This window comes from Lonchura striata, chromosome 13, assembly GCF_050655825.1.
Source record: "Lonchura striata isolate lonStrDom1 chromosome 13, ASM5065582v1, whole genome shotgun sequence".
NCBI lineage: Eukaryota > Metazoa > Chordata > Aves > Passeriformes > Estrildidae > Lonchura > Lonchura striata.
In genome coordinates, this window is record NC_140715.1 from 13,109,716 (window position 1) to 13,130,751 (window position 21,036).

At 44.1% G+C, this 21,036-nt stretch overlaps 1 protein-coding gene across 4 annotated transcripts in view; it reads right to left on the bottom strand.

The window, feature by feature from the left end:
• RASGEF1C (RasGEF domain family member 1C) overlaps positions 1-21,036 on the bottom strand; it is a 68,195-nt gene that overhangs the window by 21,196 nt on the left and 25,963 nt on the right. For 3 of the 4 annotated variants that reach the window (XM_085591310.1, XM_021552241.4, XM_021552242.4), the window contains 2 exons: positions 4,090-4,272; positions 2,360-2,482 (listed from right to left, as the gene is read on the bottom strand). In XM_085591310.1, the coding sequence (XP_085447436.1) occupies positions 2,360-2,482; positions 4,090-4,272 (306 nt within the window). Of the gene's footprint in view, positions 1-2,359; positions 2,483-4,089; positions 4,273-12,194; positions 19,486-21,036 lie in introns of those variants that run through there. The other variant, XM_085591311.1, reaches the window with a different exon arrangement.

Genomic DNA, 21,036 nt, shown 5'->3' on the forward strand with positions numbered 1-21,036 from the left:
GCACACATGCATACAAAGAGTGTGGTGCACAAATAATACATTTTGGCATGCAAAATGTACCAGAACTCAGGTGCATGCACAACTGCCTGTTTTACATGCAGTTTTAAGTATTCTGCACATGCAATTGGCCTGTTTATGGCTGGATGGACATTTTGTTGGTGCAACCTTTATACCTTTTTTTAAAACATCTGGCCTTTTTGCTGATTCGAACCATTTGTTCTTCCCTTTTGTACTTACACCCCTTCTATATTTTCATCCTTCTCTGAAAAACTGCAATTAATTTCTTGATCATCAAAGAGGTTTTTTGCTCCTTTGCTTTCTGGCTGTATAAAAAAAACTGCTTAGTGGCCAGTGGCAGATGCACAATGAAGAAAAAGATGAACAAAACAGCAGCACTTTTGTAACTTTACCTGGGCTGCTGGTAATGTTGCTTTCTTCCCACATGAGCTCAATGTCATGATGGGACAAAGACACTCACACAGCATCCAGCTGATCCCCACTTCTGATGGAGATTTATCTGAGGATGTGGCAGTGGAAATAGTCAGGATGGGGCATGGAGGGAAATGCAGGGAATGGCACAACTGGTGCATTAGTGTTATCTCAAAAGACAGCCAGTGTGGCTGCTCCCAAAGCTTTCATCCTCTGTTATGTGAAAAGGAAATTGTGTTAAAAAACAAACTGCATTTTATTTACAGAAAACACAGACCAAAACAAACAGCCTTCTTCTGCATCCCCACGTACTGCAGCTCAAGTGTACCCTGTAATCAGGAAAAATTATACTCTTAAGCTCCCTGGCTCTTTGTTTTTCAACCAAGGTGGTCAAAATGCATATTTCGGCTTTCCACCAACAACAGGTTTCAATGAACCACATCTCTAAAAATAACTGCTGTCAACTAGCATTATGCTCAGGCTCAAAGACCAGCAGGTGGCTGCTAAAGGGAAAGCTTTATTGGAAACTACAAAGGTCTGGGGAGACATTTGCTCCAGCTGTGTAAACTGCATTATGAATTGATGGAAAGGACTTTGTGCAAGTCACAGGACAAGGGATGGCAGGTTGCACAAAGTTTCAAAATCAGCCCCACTCTAGGGAACACAAAATCAGCTGTGTCCCACCAGGCCTGTATTGCTATAACACCCAGGTGAACTTCAGGCAGATAAGTCTTCATAGTAAGACAGTGTTTTTCATTTCTTAAAAGTTTAATGAGCAGCAAAACTTTGCTATGCTCACATTTAATTCTCCAAACTTGTATCTGTCATAGAATTGGAGAACAGAACCTCACACCTTAGAAAACTTGTTTTGCATGGTTCACCCCACACAGATATTTCTTTTAACACTGACTGTATGGGTAACCCAGGTTGGGATTGCTGAACATTCTGGAGAATGGCTCTTCACAGTGAGGGCAGAGCTCCTGCTACTCGTGGAACCAGCTGCCTGTGCAATAATAAGCACATACATGGTCAGATGTTGGTGACTCAGTATTTGACACCAAACTCACAGTTCCAAAGCTGGAAAGCATGATCTTGAAAACCATTTCAGAAATTTGGAGTTTCTGGAAATTTCCAACAAACACATGTTCTGTTCCCCTCCACTGCTTTGAGGGTGCATCTCCTGCTCCAGATAACATACCAAACAAGTGTTCATCAATGCAGCAAGGAGAGCTTGGGCAGAGCCCCACACTGAGCAGCATCCATCACCCCTGCACTGTCTGTGGCACTGCCAGAGGATACACATGTGTTGCTATACACTGTACCAGGCTGCACAATCCCTGGGGCAAAGTGGGAAGAGTGCTGAGGCAGGAACAGCTTGGATTTTCTCATTCTGTTCACCTGCCAGGGCCCCACTGCTGCTCCTGCCCATTCCTGGTGCTCCTTGGGTGCTGCTCTGAGGGCAGAAGGCAGGAGGGTGGTGGGCACCTGCCCCCTGTGACATGGTGCTCAAAGTGACAGGAAAGGCCAAGAGGAAGTATTACTGTACCAGGAGCAAGAAAGCAAAGGGGCAGAGACATTAAGTAAAAATGGGAGAGAGAGTGGTGTGTGGACATCTGCACACAACAGTGTGTGAGGGTCATGTCCTACCTCTTTGCATCCTGCAGGCTTCCCCAGAGCCTTAAAGAAGGAAAGTCACCTGGGAAGACTGAGACAGGGGGAAAGGGAAAATTAGAAGATTTGAAGTGACTACTGCCTGAAGCATTGCTCTCAGACATGGATACCAGGATGCCTCAGTGGCAGGATCTCCGTGGCAAATCCTTTATGAGAAAGATTCATTCAATCTAAAGAAAGGCAAGGCACACACACCAGAGCCCCAGAATCCTCTACCCATTGAGAATACCTCACATTTCTGCTGTAAACATAAACTAACCTTGTCCAGCACGGGGTCATCCAGCCGCTGCTGCTCAATGCACTTGTGACAAACGCGGGACAAAAGCTCATGGGGTTCGATGAAGAGTCTGGAACTCAGCAGGAATGTAAAGATATAGGCTTTCTGCAGGAGAAAGACAAGTAGACTTACTGTAAGCAGCCATACAGTGGGTGCTATTGACTGTAAAGCCCTGAACTTCACAGGTTTTCCTTTCTACTTGGCAAGACTTTTTTTATATAAAAGACAACAATTCCTCACCCTGAATATGGAACTGGTTACACTGGGCACAGGAGGTAGCAGCATTTCCTTCCTCCACAGCATTCATGTCCAGCCCTTGGCTACCTAAGCCCTGGGAAAACATCCAGTGAAGAGAGTGTGCAGCAGCAAGCCCAGGAGACAGCACAACCAGGATGCTGGAGACAGTAATGCTAAATGGGCAGGAATCTCTGTGTTGTACTGGGTTGGGAGCTGCAGACACCTCCACATCAGCCACATCTTGCTATTGCCCTGCAGATATCACCCAGCCTATTTTAAGCAATATTTCATTTTTTCTATTAACTCCCCAAATTTCACTTCTATCAGCCAAGTTATATCATATGCAGTTCCACATCTGTCAAGCTGTGGGAAGCAGGTCTGCTGGATAAATCCTTGGATTATTCAAATTATTCCAGCAGTGAATTTAAAATACATGCATGAAGTTGCAGTTGTTCCACCCTGACCCCTCCTTGCATCCTTGCACCTGAATTATCTCCTTTCCCCCAGCCCTAGCCATGCTCCCTAGCAGCAGGTATAATATTACATATCATACATTATAATGAAAATCTCACAGCCTGATCTGTCCATTACCTATTTTTATTGCTTTTCTGTTCCTTTTTTTTTTTTTTTTAATTGAGATGCTTCTTTATTACTTATTTTTAGCTGATCAGAAACTGAGCTCCGGGTAATTTAAAACATGCTGCCTGCTCTGCATTGATAACTTCCCCAGTCTCCTCAAGTACCCAGAAGTCAATGCTCCTCTGTGCTTTGAAATACAAGCCATGGAGCTATATTAGCACTTAAAAGTCTTCCAGTCAAACTCTGTCTGAATTCCACTGAGGATGTGCAAAATCCAGGGAAGTCAATAGCTTGCAGGACCATAAACCTGCTTCCAGTTTAGATCCTCACACACTTGGTGAGAAAACACTTAATTTCCACTGATGGAGCAAGGATTAGGATCTGGACTATGCTGTCCAGTGACTGCAAAGTTGTGAATACAATGCCAGGTAAATTATAAATCCACCAGAAGAAGCATCTCTGTCATCACCAAGGGAATGCTCTGTACATACAGGCAAACCCGGATGACTTCAGCAGCCACTGAAATTCAGCTAATTTAGTCCAGTTCAGACTTGGGAGCTTTTTGTTTCAGTTTTCCTCTAAACATCTCTGGGAAGCATTGCTATTTTTGAAAAGCTCCAACTGCTACATCACTAATTCATCACCACGACAGCTCCCCCTGCTACCCTGTTCTCTTATTTAAAGGCAGCATCATCTTTGGGATCTGCTTTTTCATGGGAACAATTATAGAGCAGTGAAACAGCATTTAAAGCAATGCATCAATTTACCAAGCTTTAATTGTATGCAGCTTTTAAATGAGCCCTCTTAATTCAAAATTTAACACATTTGCACTTTTGCATAAAGTGCTGCCCCAATTCATCAAAATTAAACCATTTATTATACTGTGAATTGCTTACTTCAGGGTAGTAATCAGTGGTAGGTATCAGATGCTGGATTAGAGCATCCAGAGATGCTGAGGTAAGGTTTCCATCCTGGAAGATGAGTCCTCCTTGTTCACCTTCTTTTGAAGTATGTAGATGAGGGCTGAAGCCACATGGGGTAAACATACTGGTAGAAGTCAGCGTTTGGGGCATGCCTTCCTGCAACAGAGACAGGGACAAGATCCATCAGATCACAGCCACATCTGTCTTCTGGCTGATTGGAACAGCACAGCCACTAATGAGAGCCTCCTGTCACAAAATTAACCTGATCCCTTCTTGATAACCTCTTTCATTGCTGGTACTGGCAGATCACACCTGCAATGGGCAGAGCACAGAAAATGGAACATTTTGATTTATGCTTTTGGGGTACAAAGTGATGGCAGCCACTTTGGGCTCCCCCCCAGTCAAGGGTGTCTGTGATGATTCCCTTTTCACTGCCATCTCTGGGCAGGCCCACACAGGAGAGGGGAGATATTTGGGACTTAAACCTCAGCAGGTTCCTGAACAGGATGAAGCAGTGTGTTTGAACCTCTGCCCTGCTGAGAATGAAGCAGGGAGAATTTAGGGTGTGAGGGAGAGAAAAGCGGCGTCACCCAGAGCTTGCTTGGGATGGGCCTTGGAGAATGCCCTGTGGCTCCCATGGGACAGCAGAGTGTCAGAGTGAGTGAGGAGACAGGAGCAGAAGTCAGCTGGGGGAGGATGGAAAAGTTAAGGGACTTGGAGGAAACAGAGAATGTGGGAGCTGACGAAGAGATTAAATAGCAAGGAAAAGAGAAATGAGGAAGAGTGAGAAGGCAGACACCTGAACTATATTTGGAGCCTGAAGTTAGTCAGTCCTAGATCTATACTTAGGTACTAAATAAATGTTTCAAAGAAATCCTGAGCACTCATTGCCTTCACATGCTCTGCTCAGTCCTCAGCACTTCTGAAAAGAGGGCCAGGCAGACTCTGAGCACATAGCCCAGATTCAAATCCCTGCATTTCAATTATCTGGGTTTTTCAGGTTGCATTCTAGGTTTCATCTTGATTTTGTGGTTTACAATCAGCTTTGAATGTTCCTCCTGTTAGCAAAGTTGTTTTGTTTTTGAATTGCTGCAGAGGGATGAGAGATTTTTCCCTGAGAGCTCTAAAGCATCTCCAGCTACCTCTGAAATCCCCCCTGGAAGCTGCTCCTCTCAGCTAGGGGCAGCATTATAGGATATGGATGGGAAAAGAACAGTGCATGCTCCCTTCCAGGTCTGCAAATGCATCATCCAGAGCAAGGGACCCCTCTGTGACCTATTTGTTTTCATGTTTGGTTTTACTTCATAAAAGTGAGGATAGGAAAAAGATAAGAGAAGAGCACCAGAGCCAAGCAAGATCTGCATCCTGTGCCCCACTGAGCCAGCACTGACCTCCCATGGCAGAATGCCCAGGGCCACAGAGCTGCTGGGCACACACAGCCAGCAGACACACCTTGGGTTTTAATATATTCTTCTGCCCTTTTCTGTATTCTCTTCCCTCTGCTTTTCTGCCTCTTCACCATCCCATACCATTTCAAAATCTGACCCATGGATTTGGCTTAGGATTCGGAGTTTGCCTGTCTCTGCCATGTGTATCAGCAGCTGTGCTGTGACTCAGACAGCTCAGCCTCAGCTCCAGGTACAGCTTGTTGGGCTCACTCCTGCAAAAAACTCTTCCCTGCCTGGTACAGCCCATCTACTCCCCCAGCTCAGAGCCACCCTGGGCCACTGAGGAGAAGGGAATCATTCCTGTGAGCTAGGCAGGGTGTGAAACCCTGGGAGAGGCTGGGAGCTGAGTCCCAGCTCCGTGGGAGATCAGGCTTTACAAGCAAAACTTGGGTGACTTCATCCTTCAAAGGAGGGAGCGTTCCCTGGAGCCAGCAGTTCCATCCCTTATCTCCTTCTGGGAGGCTCACACGGGCTGCCTCTGGGATTTGCAACCAACAAAAAGGAACCAAAATGTCAAACCTGACCAATTCCTACCTTGACTAGAAAATAAACTAGATGTTGGATTTTCATTTAAGGACCAGAATATGTAAATGCCATCCCAGCCAGAATGGAAGTTGAAGCATCTAGTTCTAATGAATGTGCAGATGTGCCTGTTAATAAAGCTCTGAGAGCAAGTAATTGCTGCTTTTTGTAGCACATAGCTCAGATTCTGTGTAGTAAATGGGAAGGACTGCCAAATCCCATTTGTTACTTCTAACACGCTCTATGTTATGCCTTGTTTCTATGGCAATAATCCCAAGAAGGATTTCATGTCCACACAGATCAAGAAATAAATCTCATGGACATACAGCTGTCTAGATGAGGAAAAGAAAAAGTTAGAACAGCTGTGAACTTACAGGACACATCCTGGCTGCAGCATAAAACAGAACTCACAACTAATGATTTATTCGGTGCAATCTCTCACTGTCAATGCCATTTTTATTATCAGATAGAAACCATCTAAACAGGATATTGCCTAAACTTTTGCATCTTATTAAATGAGAAATCTTGTTGAAATACATGGTAATGCTTTTTAAGAAAAAGTACATTTTTAAAAAGGAAATAAAACAGCTGTACAACTGTCACTGAGACATCTATCTCTGGTATTGTCAAGAAATTAAATTTGACTTTTCTATTATTAAGTTCCTGGTCTAACCTTAAGTTTTCAGGAAAGGCGTGTGTCATATCTGAGCTGGTGCATGATTGCCACCAAAGAAGACCTGCAGGTTTCAACAGATGCCTTTTGCTCCCTTTTATGTTACATTCACAGCAGGATGAGGCCAGCTGTACAAAGGATAAAAGCCTCTTGCACTTCTAAGCTCAAAAATAACTAACATTAGCATTTGGCAGATGTGAATTCAGGACAGGGACTTCTCTGCTCACACTGCCCAATTCCTTTTTCTGTTCATACATTTCCAGAGTTCTCTTTTCAAGAGTACTAAATAGAAACAAGATCTTTCTTTGAAAGAGCCCAAATACACAGACAATGTTGTGCTGTCAATCACTCACAGAATACAGAAACAAGGGAAGCACTGAGAGGAAAACAAACAAGCAAACAACCAAGGAGATTTGTCTTATTGAACTCTTTGGATGATGGAAAAGGCAGCACAGATAGAGGCAGACCCTTCCCTGAAGAGCAGTGACAGGATGAGAGGCAGCACTCCCAGCCTGCAGCAGAGAAATTCCTGCTGAAGAGAAAATCATCCCCTCAGCACTGTGGCAGAGGGACCTGGAAAGGATGCTCAATTTCCATCCTGGGAGGTTTCCAAAACTCAACTAGACAAGACTCTGAGCAAACTTCAAGCCCTGCTTCAAGTGGGAGCTTGGATTAATCAGTGCAAGAAGTCACTTCTAATTAGCTTCTCTGTGACTGACACATTTCCATTCAAGTATTGCCCCATATCTGAGCTTTTTAATATAAACCCTGTCAAGTAAAAATTGAGTCCAGAATATTAGATATTTGTAAAGAAGTCCATCTTGACAGGAAAAGGTTTTTCCACTTTTTCTGGAAATAACAGCTCAAATGTGGTAAAAATGACTCAAAACCTCACTTGAAAACCCCTTGGACTTAACCTGAAGTAATGAGATTTAAGCATGTGAACATTCAGCAGGTGCTTTGTGAACTTTCATCCAATTCAACACACAATGTTTTGCTGTTCCTCTCATTTCAGAAGCAAATCTGATGCCAATTTCAGTTGATAAATGGTGCTCTGGAGGAAGTGAGATGGTGAGATGTTAGTGAAGGGCAAACTTCCACCCCCAACATGCAAAATGACGGATGATACATGTGGCTGCACACACGCAGCATTTAAACTACCTCTGTGCTCTGAAGGGCTGAGACCAGGAGATAGGAACATGTTTCTGCACTGGCTAAAAAAACTAAAAAGAAAATTCAAAGGTAGACTGTTTCTGGGCCTGGTCTCTGTTACACAGAACCTCCCATGTGGCAGAAGGCAGGGCATGTGCCTCCTTCCTTGCCTACAGAAAAACAAGGTGATAAATTCAAAAGAAAGGCAAATTGGACTCAGCACTACCTGGAAAAGGGAACACCAAATGCTGCTGAGCTGGGCTGGTAACATTTTGTGTTAATTTCACCAAAATGCTATGTCCACCAGCAGTGGCCAGAGCAATCAGCAGACCATGTAAAAAATAATGGCAAGATACACCTTTTTATCTTCCTTCCCTGGCCAACACTGCCAAGTATTTCACCACAGTGATAAAAAAAGACATAGACACTTCTCCCTACCAATGATGCAGCTTACACAAAATATTTCAGGACTGGATTCACTGAGCTAAAGCATGGAACCGAAGGATCACCAGTGCTCGGGAGAAAAGTTACCCACAAACTCCACATCTATCTACATCTGCAAGTGCCTTGAAATCTGTGGAAAACCAGTGCCCAGACCTGGAAGACTGAGGAGGCTTAAAGGAGTTCTAAGCATGCATGTGGGCCTGCTGATCTGCAGCCAGAGAGGTTCAAGGTGCCAGAGGACAGCTGCAGGCTGCCAGCTCTGCCCTCCTGGGCCAGCCAGGGGACCTGCAGCACAGCCACGAGGGCAAATGCCCACCTGCATCCCCCAGCTCCACCACTGGCTCTTACAAGTGTCCCCATGGCAAGCACAGTTAATGCTTACGTGGACACACAATGTTCAGGAAACATTTAATGTGGTTTTCAGAGCCTTTGATGTGATAAGTGTTTTATCCTTTATCAAAAACCTAATCGCACTGTTTACTTTTGATCTTCATTTCATCTCTGCCTTCCATCTGCTCTGCCTCTCTCTAGGGGAAACAAGAGTTGGTACCATGTGACGAAAGGAACGGGGCTGACTTATCTTCCCACCCACTTAACTTTTGGATTAACCAAATAAATAAAAGCCTTCCCACTCCAGGGATGAAAGGCACAAGCTTCTGACAATCTCCCAGCAGAATTACAGGAGCTAGACATGGTAAGGGAAGGTGTGGAGGCTGGGGTATCCATCTGTGCCATGAGGGAGGCTCCAGTGTCACCCAAGCAAGTCAGCGTTCAGGGAGCATGGGCAGGGGACAAACCAAGGGTATGGGAGACCCAAGTCAAGCATTAATTTGGCAAGGCACAGACTTTAACAAACATACCTAATCCACAGTGAGTTGGGAACCAAGATAGGAGACGTCTCCCATCCTATTTCAATCCTGAAAAAATATTTTCTGATCAAACAATCCTCAAAACCATAGCTAAAGGAAGACAGCTCGCAATAAAACATTTTGGGAAAAACATCTTGACCAGTTTTAGTAACCAGGTCTACTACCCAGCCATCACTATATGGGGAACTAACCCTGTCCACAGCCCCTCTCAGAATAGCAGAAGACACACTGAGGTCTCATCAGCCTCAGTACCTGCCCACCACTGTCACACAAGCCCCAGACAGCACTGAGCTCAGCAGAAACTTCAGCAGCAGATGCTAATTTTTCTTTACATTACTTTCAGTAATTTTCCAGCTATTCATCTTTGCTGACAAAAAAAAAAAAAATCAGAAGATAATCATAAGTTAAAATTCAGATTTTTCTCTGCTTCTTTGTAGGGAGGGAAGAAGGGGAAAGAAGAGAAAAGAATTCTGGTGTTTCAGAATACAAAAGGAGAACCACAGCAAAGTAATTGCTTCCAGTTGCCAAGGCCATCGTTATAAACGTATTTTCAGCAAGAGTACCTGGCATTAACAAACTCAATGTATTTGATGATGATGTAATTAGGAAAGTGAAAGCAGATGTAACTTTCTTATCACCTTTCCACCAGGCCCTAAAACATTCAATTTACAGCCTATGAAGTTGTGAGATTGCTGAAAACTCAACCTGTCAATCCCAGTACTGCTGGAAGTGGTTAAATGAGCAATATAATGAAATCTCTACATGAGTTAGAAACACAGAGGAAGCACAAGGGATAAGAACAGTGGGAAAAACATTTAACTCCAATATTCTCCAATCTCAATAATGATGATTACATCTCAATGCAGGTTCCCTCCCCTTTCCTACCCACTCCTTGCAGCAGCTGAGGACTTCACTGAGATTCCCATGAATGAGACTGCAAGAGCAGCAAGCGAATTTATGGCTTTGGATATCTAACCAGAATTAGATGACTATTTTGTTTCCTTTGATCCCACCTGGTTCTCACCTCTTACTCATCCACCCACACGTATCACTTCCCTAAAGAGTTCACTCAGTGAAGCCTTCTTAGAGTGGAGGGCAAGGAAAACTCACAAATCTAAGCCAGCAATCACAAAAAGCAACCTTGGGTAAAGGAAGGAGAGCTGAGTAGCAGAGAGGACAGGACAGCAGAGCTCCCTGATGTGTTGTGGTACAGAGCACTCAGAACAAGGGATGTGGGCCAGGAGCCTCAGGGTGCCTGGAAAACTTTGCTTCTTTTTCTTCTGCAAAATTGAACTCCACAGAAATTACTGAGCTTTACTTCTCCACAGATTTACACCAGGCTGGAACAAGAGTTTTTGTAATTCTCCAAGAAATGCACATAGGTGCATTCAAAGCTGCAGCAGAGCCAGTGTATGTCTGCCTGCTGAATTCATTCCATCATGTCAGTAAAATGATCCTAGAGGTAAAATTATCTTGTACTTGAGGTTTACGAGAAATATCTTGCAGTCAGAAAAACAACCCTGCTAACCAATTACCTCGAAATCTGACGGACATGCCTCAGAAAGAGGCCCAATTTATAGGTGAGGAGGCATTAAATCAATTACTAGCACAGTGCAAGCAAGAACAAGGTCACCTTGCTGAAGGAATATTTCTGTTTATGCTCATGTCAGAGTATTTTGCTCAATAGAGAAAAATGAAAACCTGATTATCATGAATTTGGTAGACTGGTCTGAAGTAGAATGTAAATCAGGAAAGAGAAGATTTATGGCCAATTAAATTGAACTCCAATCAAAATCCCATTCAGGCAACAGTTCCCTGGGGGCTTCAATTTGTTAGTGCCACATTTTTTTAATAACTTTCTTTTTCATGTAACATCAGCAATAATAAAAGTCCTTCAATAACAAGCAGAGCTATGAACACTTTATTTATCTTAAAATGCCATCATTGCCTGGAATCGGAAAGCATTGAAAGGATGAGCTGTAATAGCTCAAGAACAACCCCCCACAGTACTGCAATGGGTGTAAAGCTTTTTTTCTTAGTCTCAGAGCAATTTCTCTTTTCATTAATCTGGTTCAAGTCTGAAGAATTTCTCCTGAGTAACAGGGAGCTGGTGCTCACCCTGCCAGGAGAGCAACACAGCCTCTGATGTCTCAGACCCCTTCCCAAGGCTGGGTGTGCCCGTGGCAGACACGGCCCGTGGCACGTCTGTGCTTCATCATTAGCAGATTTTCAGAATTATTAGAAGGAGAACAGCTATCAACATATTCCAGATGCCCTTGACAATATTCAAATGCATGCCAAAGGCAGCAGTCTGGTTTTCTCTCTTTAGGCTAGGAAACCTATTTTCTGCTCTCTCTCCCCTTATGCCTCCCCTTCCTCCAGAGTTTCTGGTATCCTGGTAAAACCCTTAGACAATATAAAAACTATTCTGGTGCATAGAATTTTTTTTAAAGTAAAAGTTATATTTTCTTTATCTGATCAGAAATGATCCGTTATCCTTTTCCTCTCTTTTTTAAGGAAAGAAAGAGGCTAAATAGTACATAAATGGGAAAAGGAAAATGAGGGTGCCTAGGGTGGGAACAAATTACTGCACCTTTTGTTAAACACAAAAGTGCAAACTTCGCCCTGAGTGAAGTCAGAGCTCAACCAGGCATGGACAGAGAGGGAAATCCTGGAACAAAACCATGCAGGCAGCATTCCCAGAAACCACTGACATCAACAGGAGCCTTTTGGCTCAGGTCAGTCACCGCTGACAGGCCACCACTGGGGCTGCCTGGAAATCAGTCAATGCTTGGATCTTCTTGCTTCAGCAGTGGAAGTGGTGAGGAGAGGAAGTTATTTAAGGATAACTAACACTTGTCAACCCGCAGGGCTGTGTGGTTTTGTTGGGCAGCCTGGGCTGTGGCATCATCAAACTCACACCTAAAATCAGGAAAGCCAGTGTGGAAATTGTATTTAACAACGAAATACCTGAGCACGACATCACGACTGCCTCCAGACCTCAGAGCTGCCTCCTCCCAGGAACACCGACAGCTTTGCAGGAGCAAGGCTGCCTCTCCCCAGCTCAATGAATGCTGTCAGAATTACAATGGAAAGCCCGTAAATAAAACAAAAATGCAGATCTCAGTCCTCCTCTCATGACATCTTGGTGAGAACAAGCCCTGACAGGAATAAAAAAACCTCCCACACTAAGCAAAGCAATCCTGCTATTTATGCAGAAGGAAGAAGGAAAGCTGTATATCAAACAAATAATTACAAGAGCAGCTTTATCAGTCCCTGCTGATTACTCTCAGCTCAGTTTGATGATTCTGCCAGCTCTCTGCAGGTTGCTCAGAGAGGTGGATGTCACAACATTTTACTTGCAGTTCTTTCCTTTATTAGCACCTACTGCTACCTGTCTCTTAGTCAAAAATCTTGGCATACATTTAGAAATTGGTCTCCTGGAATCTGTCAGGGAGGTTTAAAATCCTATAAATTGTATTTTTACACAAACATCCTCAGACACCACATGTGAATATGAATGCATAATGATGTATTTTGGGTGTTACATACGTAAATGCAGTTATATAGAGACACACACATTCATGTAAGTGCACCCCTCCTCCTCAATATGTAAATACAGAAATTCAAGTAACTTCCTTACCACTGCTCCAGTTTGAGTGGGACAACATTTCTGTTGACCTATTTTCTTCCCCAAATTTGCTAAAATATTAAATGGGAGAGGGTCTCATTTTTATCTCAGAAAACATCAACACATTCTGAAGAGCAGCATAAGTTCTGTCACCAATGTCAGTTATCACCAATGTTCATTACAGTGTGTTCAAGCAATGCTCAGTTACCAGAATAGAAACAAAAATTTAATTGACATTTGTGCCAGTGCCAGGGTCTGGAGGCATCCCTTAGATTTATGTCCATCTGCAAGGCATTCTTTGTGTGGAGCATCCCTGTGCTCCAGTGTGCAGTGCCTGGCTGAGGGAACAGACAGCCAAGCACCTGATTTATGGTGCTCACATCCCCGAGCCTCAGCTCACCTGCAGGAGCTGTGCACAGGATTGTGGCAGGAAAACTGGGAGGTCAGAGCTGTCACTGATGGATCCAGCCATGCAGGCTGCCTAGCAAAGTCCCCCCTCAGCCCTGGGCAGGAGAGGCACTGAGCACTCAGACATTCAGGACTTCCCTCCCTGGCAGGGAGGGTGGACAGAGCACAGGGCTCCATCAGCACCACCAGCACTGGCTCCAACCTAGACAGAGATTCAGGTTATTTCATCCCAGCAGCCTCAGAGTGCTCCAGACTGATGAGCAGGCTCTCATCCTCTATGGGTGACATATGGACACGTCTCCCTACAAGAAATGAGCTCGGGAAATTCTGGATTTCCCCTTCTGGAGCACCATCTGTGCCCGCTCCCAGTCCCACCACCCGCTGCCGCAGCGTCACCCGAGGCCGCCCCGCACGGGCCTGGGAGCAGCAGCAGCACCCCTGGGGCTCTCCCAAATTTAAACACATTCATGCTGGAATATGCTCAAACCCATACAAGTGCAACCTTCATTTGGGCAGGCAAGGCATCTTTGGCTGACAGATTTTCTCTGGCTGCATTAAGTATTAAAAAGAAAAAAAAAAAAAAAAAGAAAGAAAGAAGAGACTGCTGACATTTAGGATAACACTGCAAGTCTGTAGGTAGAAAATAAATCCCTCTGCTTCAGAAGGAGGAAATCTGAGCTGCAGCCCAAGCAGCAGCACAGGTGAGGGTGCTGGGCCCACATGCTGGGGCTCCCAACAGCTCAGAGAAGCATCATGCTGAGCCCTGACCCCCCCTTCCCCAGAGGCCATGGGCAAGGGAGAGTCACTGCTGAGCTAGCTAATTGCTCATTAGTTGAAATTAACTCTGCAAGATAATTCTGTGATCACTGCTAGAAGTCTGTCATTAAAAAGGACTGCAGACATTAGTTCTTAGCTTCCAATCAAAGCACCAGCAATGTGATGCCCTGGCTTTGGGATCAACAATCTGTTCTCAGAGAAACATGGGAATTGCCTGTGGTCCATCCAGCTCACCACCTGCCTCTCACGCTGGCCACCACCACTGGGTGCATCTTAGGCAAGAGCACTGCAGGGGCAGAAATACAACACTTTGCCCACTACAGCAACCTCTTTCTGCTCCCCAATTAGGAGAACAGCTTGTACCTTGAAACATGAGATTTAATATCCATCCAAAACCTGCTCTGTTAGTGATTCTCAGTGCCCATTCACAAATTATAACCCTCAGGAACCAGGACCAGAACACTTCCTAGAGCTATGGCAGAGAGCTCAGTGAAATACACCCCTGTCAGAGGAGCTGATTCTAAATATTAGGAGATGATTTTTTTCTTGGCATCATTCCACTGATTTTTGTGGTATAAAACCCAGGGGTGAACATGGTCCAAGATATACACAAAATTAGCTGCACTTGATGACCTCATAACTCTTTAGCAGTTGAAATGTGGGCTACAAAGCCAATTTCCAAGAAGGACATGTCCAGTTAACAGTGGGAGACTGACTCAAGCTGTGTGAGCACACTACTGAGATATTTCCCACACAACCTACATTCATTCCATACTTTTTGGAAGTGCTCCTCAAAAGATGGTGTCAAGGGTGCAAATCCTGTAGATCAAAAAGATATGTGACCTGTCAGAAGGCACAGAGCTTTAATCATTCATTATTTTGGTGCTTTGAGAAGCCCTAAACAACACACATGGGTTTTCTTCCCCCCCAGCCTCAAGACTGCAGGGTAGCAGCTTGCCTGAGGTTTAGGCATAGACATAGACACCCCTCTGGAATGCTTGGAAAAGGATATGCTGTACAAGGACAGTGAAAATCCCAATTTGTGTCTACAGATAGCACCCAATATACAAAAACTATATTCATTCCTTCATTTTGCATATTGTTTGAGCAACAGTGACGTTTTAAAAGCAGCAACTCTCACTGTTATGAAGTTGCACTATTTTAATAATATAACAAACTTGCTGATACAAAATTTGAATGTACACCAGAGTTGTTACCCTGTGGCTAAATGTCTCACCCTTACTTAATCTTCTCAGGCTCCAGACCTGCACAGACAGACACAGGACTTTAAATTCCACAGGGGAATTTCTGGTAAACTATGCATCTACAGATATGCAAACATGGAGTATTTGCAAAAGGAAGAGTCTAATGTCACCTGTAATCTCTCAAGCCTGCAGATTTATACATGCAATTGAAGAAAACCCTTGACTTTCCACTCCGCATGGGAAATTGGATGAATCACATGCTCAAATTAGGTCTGGCATCAGCTCATAGCTGGGGCCATATTCTTGCCATCTTAATTCTGTTCTGTAGCCTCAAAAAGCTCTTGAAATCAGTGTGAGTATTCCACAAATATGCTTCTGCTCATGTGGGAAAGGGGAGTCACCTTTGCTCCCCAAATACAACTGAAGGCTCACATCAATATTTACAGCAACAAGGTTAGAGATCACATTAAAAAACCCAGTCTCTGGTATTTGCAAACTTTCTAGAAGTGCTAATACCAAAAGCAGAAATGTGCAACTTGTCTTGAAATGTTTATTCAAGTAAATAGTTATTTAAGTTTGAATAATTCTAAAGAATCTGAGCCAGCATCCTGCTGCAAACAAAGAATATTGACTCAAATCCTGCTTTATGCTCAGTTTAAGGCAGTAATTAGAAGATACATGCAGCCCTTTGTCAACTGGATATAATCCAAGAGGAATATGTGATAGCACAGAGGCCCCAAGGACTGTTTTAAGAACACTTAGAGCATAAATAATCATAGAGATTAGGGGTCAAGCCAGCAGCATGTGCAAAAACCTGCATGGGTGTTTTCCCAGTACAACACACCCTGCATGGACCCAGTCTTTGGGAACAGGACTCGGGTTGTACTCACACAAGCATTGCATGAGTTTGCAGGAGGATGGACAAGCACAAGTGAGGATTTCATTGCTGAATGCTTTGCTAGGATGACCCAGCTGCAGCTAGGATGGACATGGGGCATGGGAATCTGGTTAAAAACCAACATGAACTCTGTAAAGAGAAAACCATGGAAGTGAGGAATGTTATGAAGTGTGCAGTGTTGAGTGAAACCAAGAAGTGGGGCTGAATGTTGGTTTGTAAATGACACTAATTAGACCAGAAAATGTACGAATGGCAGAGCCTCACACAAGCCTCCATTAAAGTTTCCAGCAGTACAGCTGAGGAGCTGAAACACCAAGTACGAACAGCAAAGCCCCTGCTCCTGCCTTCACTACAACTCTGCATTTAGACGTGTATGATTATTCTGTTCTTTGGGAGGGCACTTTCAGATCCAGGATGCACTCTTTGAATTTCAAATTCCCATTTCAGCAGTCCCTGCAGTACTCCTGGATGGCACTGAAATTTCACAGACTGTACTTCCCTACTGAAAGAATCTATTTAGGAGGGAAGTGGGAAGGTAACCAGCTGGAAATCCATGATGGAGGAAAGACTACTTGTTACCTCCCCAAGGGAGACAGAGGAGAGTAAAAGTTAATGGAAGGATAATCAGGAACTCTTCAGGGATATCAGTTTATACGCCAGGAGCATATATAACTGAGACTTGTTTGCATATCAAGAAATTACAGGAGAAGGTGTGACAGCCAAATGCAGCTTATGAAAATATGGCTATCAGTAAAGCCGATAGCTGCCTCGCATGTGAAAACCCAATCCTAACACTCAGCTTGGCAAGTGAAGGCTAAATAACATCAATATGTCTGCTCTGGGCAGCCGTGCACTGAAATCGCTTCTTATGACATTTACAGTGTTTTCAGAAGACATGTCTGGGACTCGGAGAAACAGGCTGGTTTCTTAGGGATTTCAAGGATGCCAGCTTAAAATATCCACAAAATTGAAATACTCAAGCTTTAAAACAACATGGTAGAACTGGATGCCTTTTAATAGTCAGTGGGAAAAAAAAAATCCAACCCAGCAACTCAGAGATTGCCTGAAAACACCACACTGTGCTACATGAACAGGACAAGACAGAATTCAGTTTTAGACAGAGATCTGCATATTTAATTTTTAGACAGAGCTCTGCATATTTAAGTTCTTCAAAGGGTTTTAGCAGATTGAACTCCAAAAAAGCTGCACTGTCCAAAAGCATAGATGCATTGTTATTTATCTGCTCAGCAGTCACATCACCACACCTGGAGAGCTCTGTGTATGTATCTCAGTGGGGCCAAGAGTCCCCATCAGTCCTGGCATGGAAGTCCCTTTGGGAAACAGAAGGAATTCACCCTCATCTGAATACCCTCCATACTGTTACAAGCATTTTGTTGAAGAACTGTCTTCTAAATAGAAGTATCTGTGAAAATTCCCCCCTTCACACCAATGCTTCCATTCACTTCCATCCCACACATTCAATAAAGCTCCCAGCTGGTCCCTGCAAATGCCACTGCACTCTGGCCAGATCTGTGCCCTGACCTTCCTGCCAAGGCCAGCACAAAGCTCTCCTTCCCTTCCTGCTCCAGGCTGGTTGGCAGTGGTGCTACAGCCTATTAAACACCATGAAAAGGAAGGCCCACGAAAAGCCTTTCACTGGGATAAGTGATGAAATGCAGGATTTTATTATTAGAATCTGTTTTGTCAAAAAGGAGGATATTGGCCAAGATTATCTCAGTCTGTTTTGTGAACGTTTCAGTGAAATCTTTCCCACTGGCCAAATCCAGAAATGTGTGGGAAATTAAGTGATTTAGCCTATTATACATCTTTTACCACACTAATGACCAACATTCTTCTTGATTGTCCGGGGCATTTTTAGTGTGTGCCTGCCATTCATAAATACATAATTGCTTTCTTGTTTAAAATCTATATTAACATAGTGAGCAGTTAGATGGCTACCACAATTACCTGGGGGCAAAAAAAGTTCCATCTTATATATGGTACAATCCACCACCATTTTTCAGAGCTGTAGTCCATTTTGCCAGCTGAGTGACTTCTCTGTGAGAACTCAATTTCAAAATTCCTAATTCCTCCACTTTTAAAGCTTTTCATGTTACACCAGCTCTTCATTCCACTTCACTGCCACACCACACACCATGAGAAGCCGGAGTCAAGAGGTCATTGTGGAGCTCAGTCCATCATTATTCAACACTCATTTCTACAAAAGCCTCCAGGAGCTTCCAAGTTCCAAACGACCCTTCCACAAAGAAAGAGTTTGGTGCAGCACCATGTCTCCATCCCCTGTGGAATCCTCATTTTTTTTTTCCTTCTCTCTCACATCTGCAAATCTTTGATAATTTTCACCTTCCCTAGGCAGTTCAATGACACTTTTGATTTGTGAGTGAATTCAGGCAGGAATTTCAGTATCACATCAGTACTGGCCTTTTTCCAACCAGGAGACTTAGAAGAACCCTGAAGAGGTCTTTGTATTCAGACCAAGACTTCTGCTGAGCTGTAGGTACCATCTGTAAGGTGACTCTATGCATATGACATCATTGCGTGGCCAGCGTGTTCTTCCGACAGTAAATTTGTCTGGCATACAAAGTCAAAAATGAGCTTTCAAATTGTCAGCATCTTGAGCTCAGTCTTTCAGCTAAATACTACATTGTGTTCCTTCTACTCCATGTCTCACACTTCAGCAACAATGCAATCTCAGCAATCAAACCTGAGCTGGCACTTTTTGTGATGACTCACAGAGATGATGAAAATACGATTGCTCTCCCAGACTTGGGCTGGCTCAAAATGGCACCAAATGTATCACAGAGGTGTCCCTTAATTTCCCACCCCTTTTCCAAATAATTAAACACGCACACAGAGAAGAGACACATGCAGCAATGAAATGGCCATTTTACCCTCATTTGTCACCAGTCTGAGTCTTAACTAATGGAGCTTAATGTAGTTGTACATTATGGTTTCAGATGGGTGCCTTTACTCACTCTGAGTTATGCACTTCATGAGGAGCAGCAACAAAACCACGCGCTCACCAACCGAAGCACTGAGAAATAAGGCTGGAGGGAGACTCTGTAAGTTAAAGTGACATTTAGTAGCATAACAGCCACATAACCTCCAGATGGAGGCTCTTAACCCACAGCAGACTTATTTCTAATGCTGCGTTTGTCACAGGTGACAGGCAGTTACATGCTCCCCGGACACAGTGACACACAATAGAGAAACCTTCATTCTCTCTGAAGGCAGAAATGTTTGTCCTTGTCACCCAGTGAAAGATGGCAACTCCAGCCTGGTGTGTGCTGCAATCACACCAGCACAGTGAACCTGGCAGGAGGAAAGTAAAAGCAGCCAAGAGGCAGTGCCTACCTTTTGAATCAATTTATCTCAGGGCATGCCTGCAGCCCTCCTCTGTGAGACACCACTGCTGCGCACCGGCAACATCACTGAAATAGTCAACAGATATCGACCTCTAAAACACCAGCCAAGCTGTTCTGCAGGAACCCTGCATGTGACTCAGCGTGGGAATGCATCTTCAAAAGCAAGAGTTTCAGGCACCATTCTCTTAGAAAAAACTGAAACAAAAACCCAGCTCCCAAACAAACAGTTCATTTTAAACCACTCTTCCTCCTTTTTTTCATTTTTAATTGCACCAGGAATGAGCTTTTCTGGAGTACTATTTTAAAAGTCTTGGAAAAGTTCTTCCAAGTCCTAGAAAAACACAGTGTAATTTTAAAATTACAGTCTGACAAACTGCTGCTTTGAGAGAACAGCCATCTTCTAAATGACTGAGCAGGAGGCCTCAATCACTGCTCTACACAGGCTAGAGAAGGGACCGACCACAGGAGCACATCATGGTAACTGCTCCACTCCATGCAGGCCATGGACTTCAACAATATCTGAACATCACCACACTGGTAATGAAAATCTCAAGGAAATGCTCTACACCATCTTTGCTTGGCCTGAATTTAGTCACTGTCCTGAAAACATCAGGATGGTAGCATAGCATGTCTGCATCTTGTTACGTCAGATTGATACCACACAGCCCCTTCAAACAACCATTAAATCCATTTGCGTTATTTCAGTCTGAGCTGGACTGTGCACTAGAGAATACTACACAGAGACAGGGAACGCTGGGTGCAGCAATGATCACCTGAATGAGCTCATGGTCCACACAACAACCTGGATTGAAGCTGGAGGTGAGACACCAGAAGCAGTGAAAGATGATCTCTGCCTTTTACCACAGATGGGAAAGTAATTTATTTTCATTTCTACAAATCCACTGCAGCTTTCAGACATGTCAGTAACAAAGCACTTCACAGCAGGAGCAAAGTGGTCCAGGATAATCCTGCAATGTAACTCTTCCTAATAAATCCAGTGACGGGCAGTGGCACCTTTGCTTACTAGCTCTGCTTTGGAATCCCACTCAGCACCTGTGGGACCACACTGGGCAGGGAGGATTTGGGGAGCTGTCAAAGGGCAGAGGAGACCCAGTGCCACCAACCCTTTTCCTTGCCCAGCCACACTAGAGGTGCCATGAAGATGTCCCACACACAACAGGATGACAAAGAGAAGAAGCTGCTGGCTGAAACCCAGAGCCAAGCTGCAGAATCTGATGCTACTCTGCAAAGAAAAGTGGTTTGGACAAAGTTCAAGCCACAATTCTGTCTTTTATCCCCAAATGAGCCCATGCCCTGCAGTCATCCACCCTGTGTCCAAGCAGAGGGACAGTGTGTGACACGTGTGACATGCAGCCCCACTGCTGACAGTCTTGCTGGCAGGAAATTAAGAGCCTTGTGTTGCTGGACATGAACCCACGTCCTTCAGCTGACCCAGAGGCCATCAGACTTTGAGCCTGTGATCACTGTGTCCCTGTGGCCAAGGCCA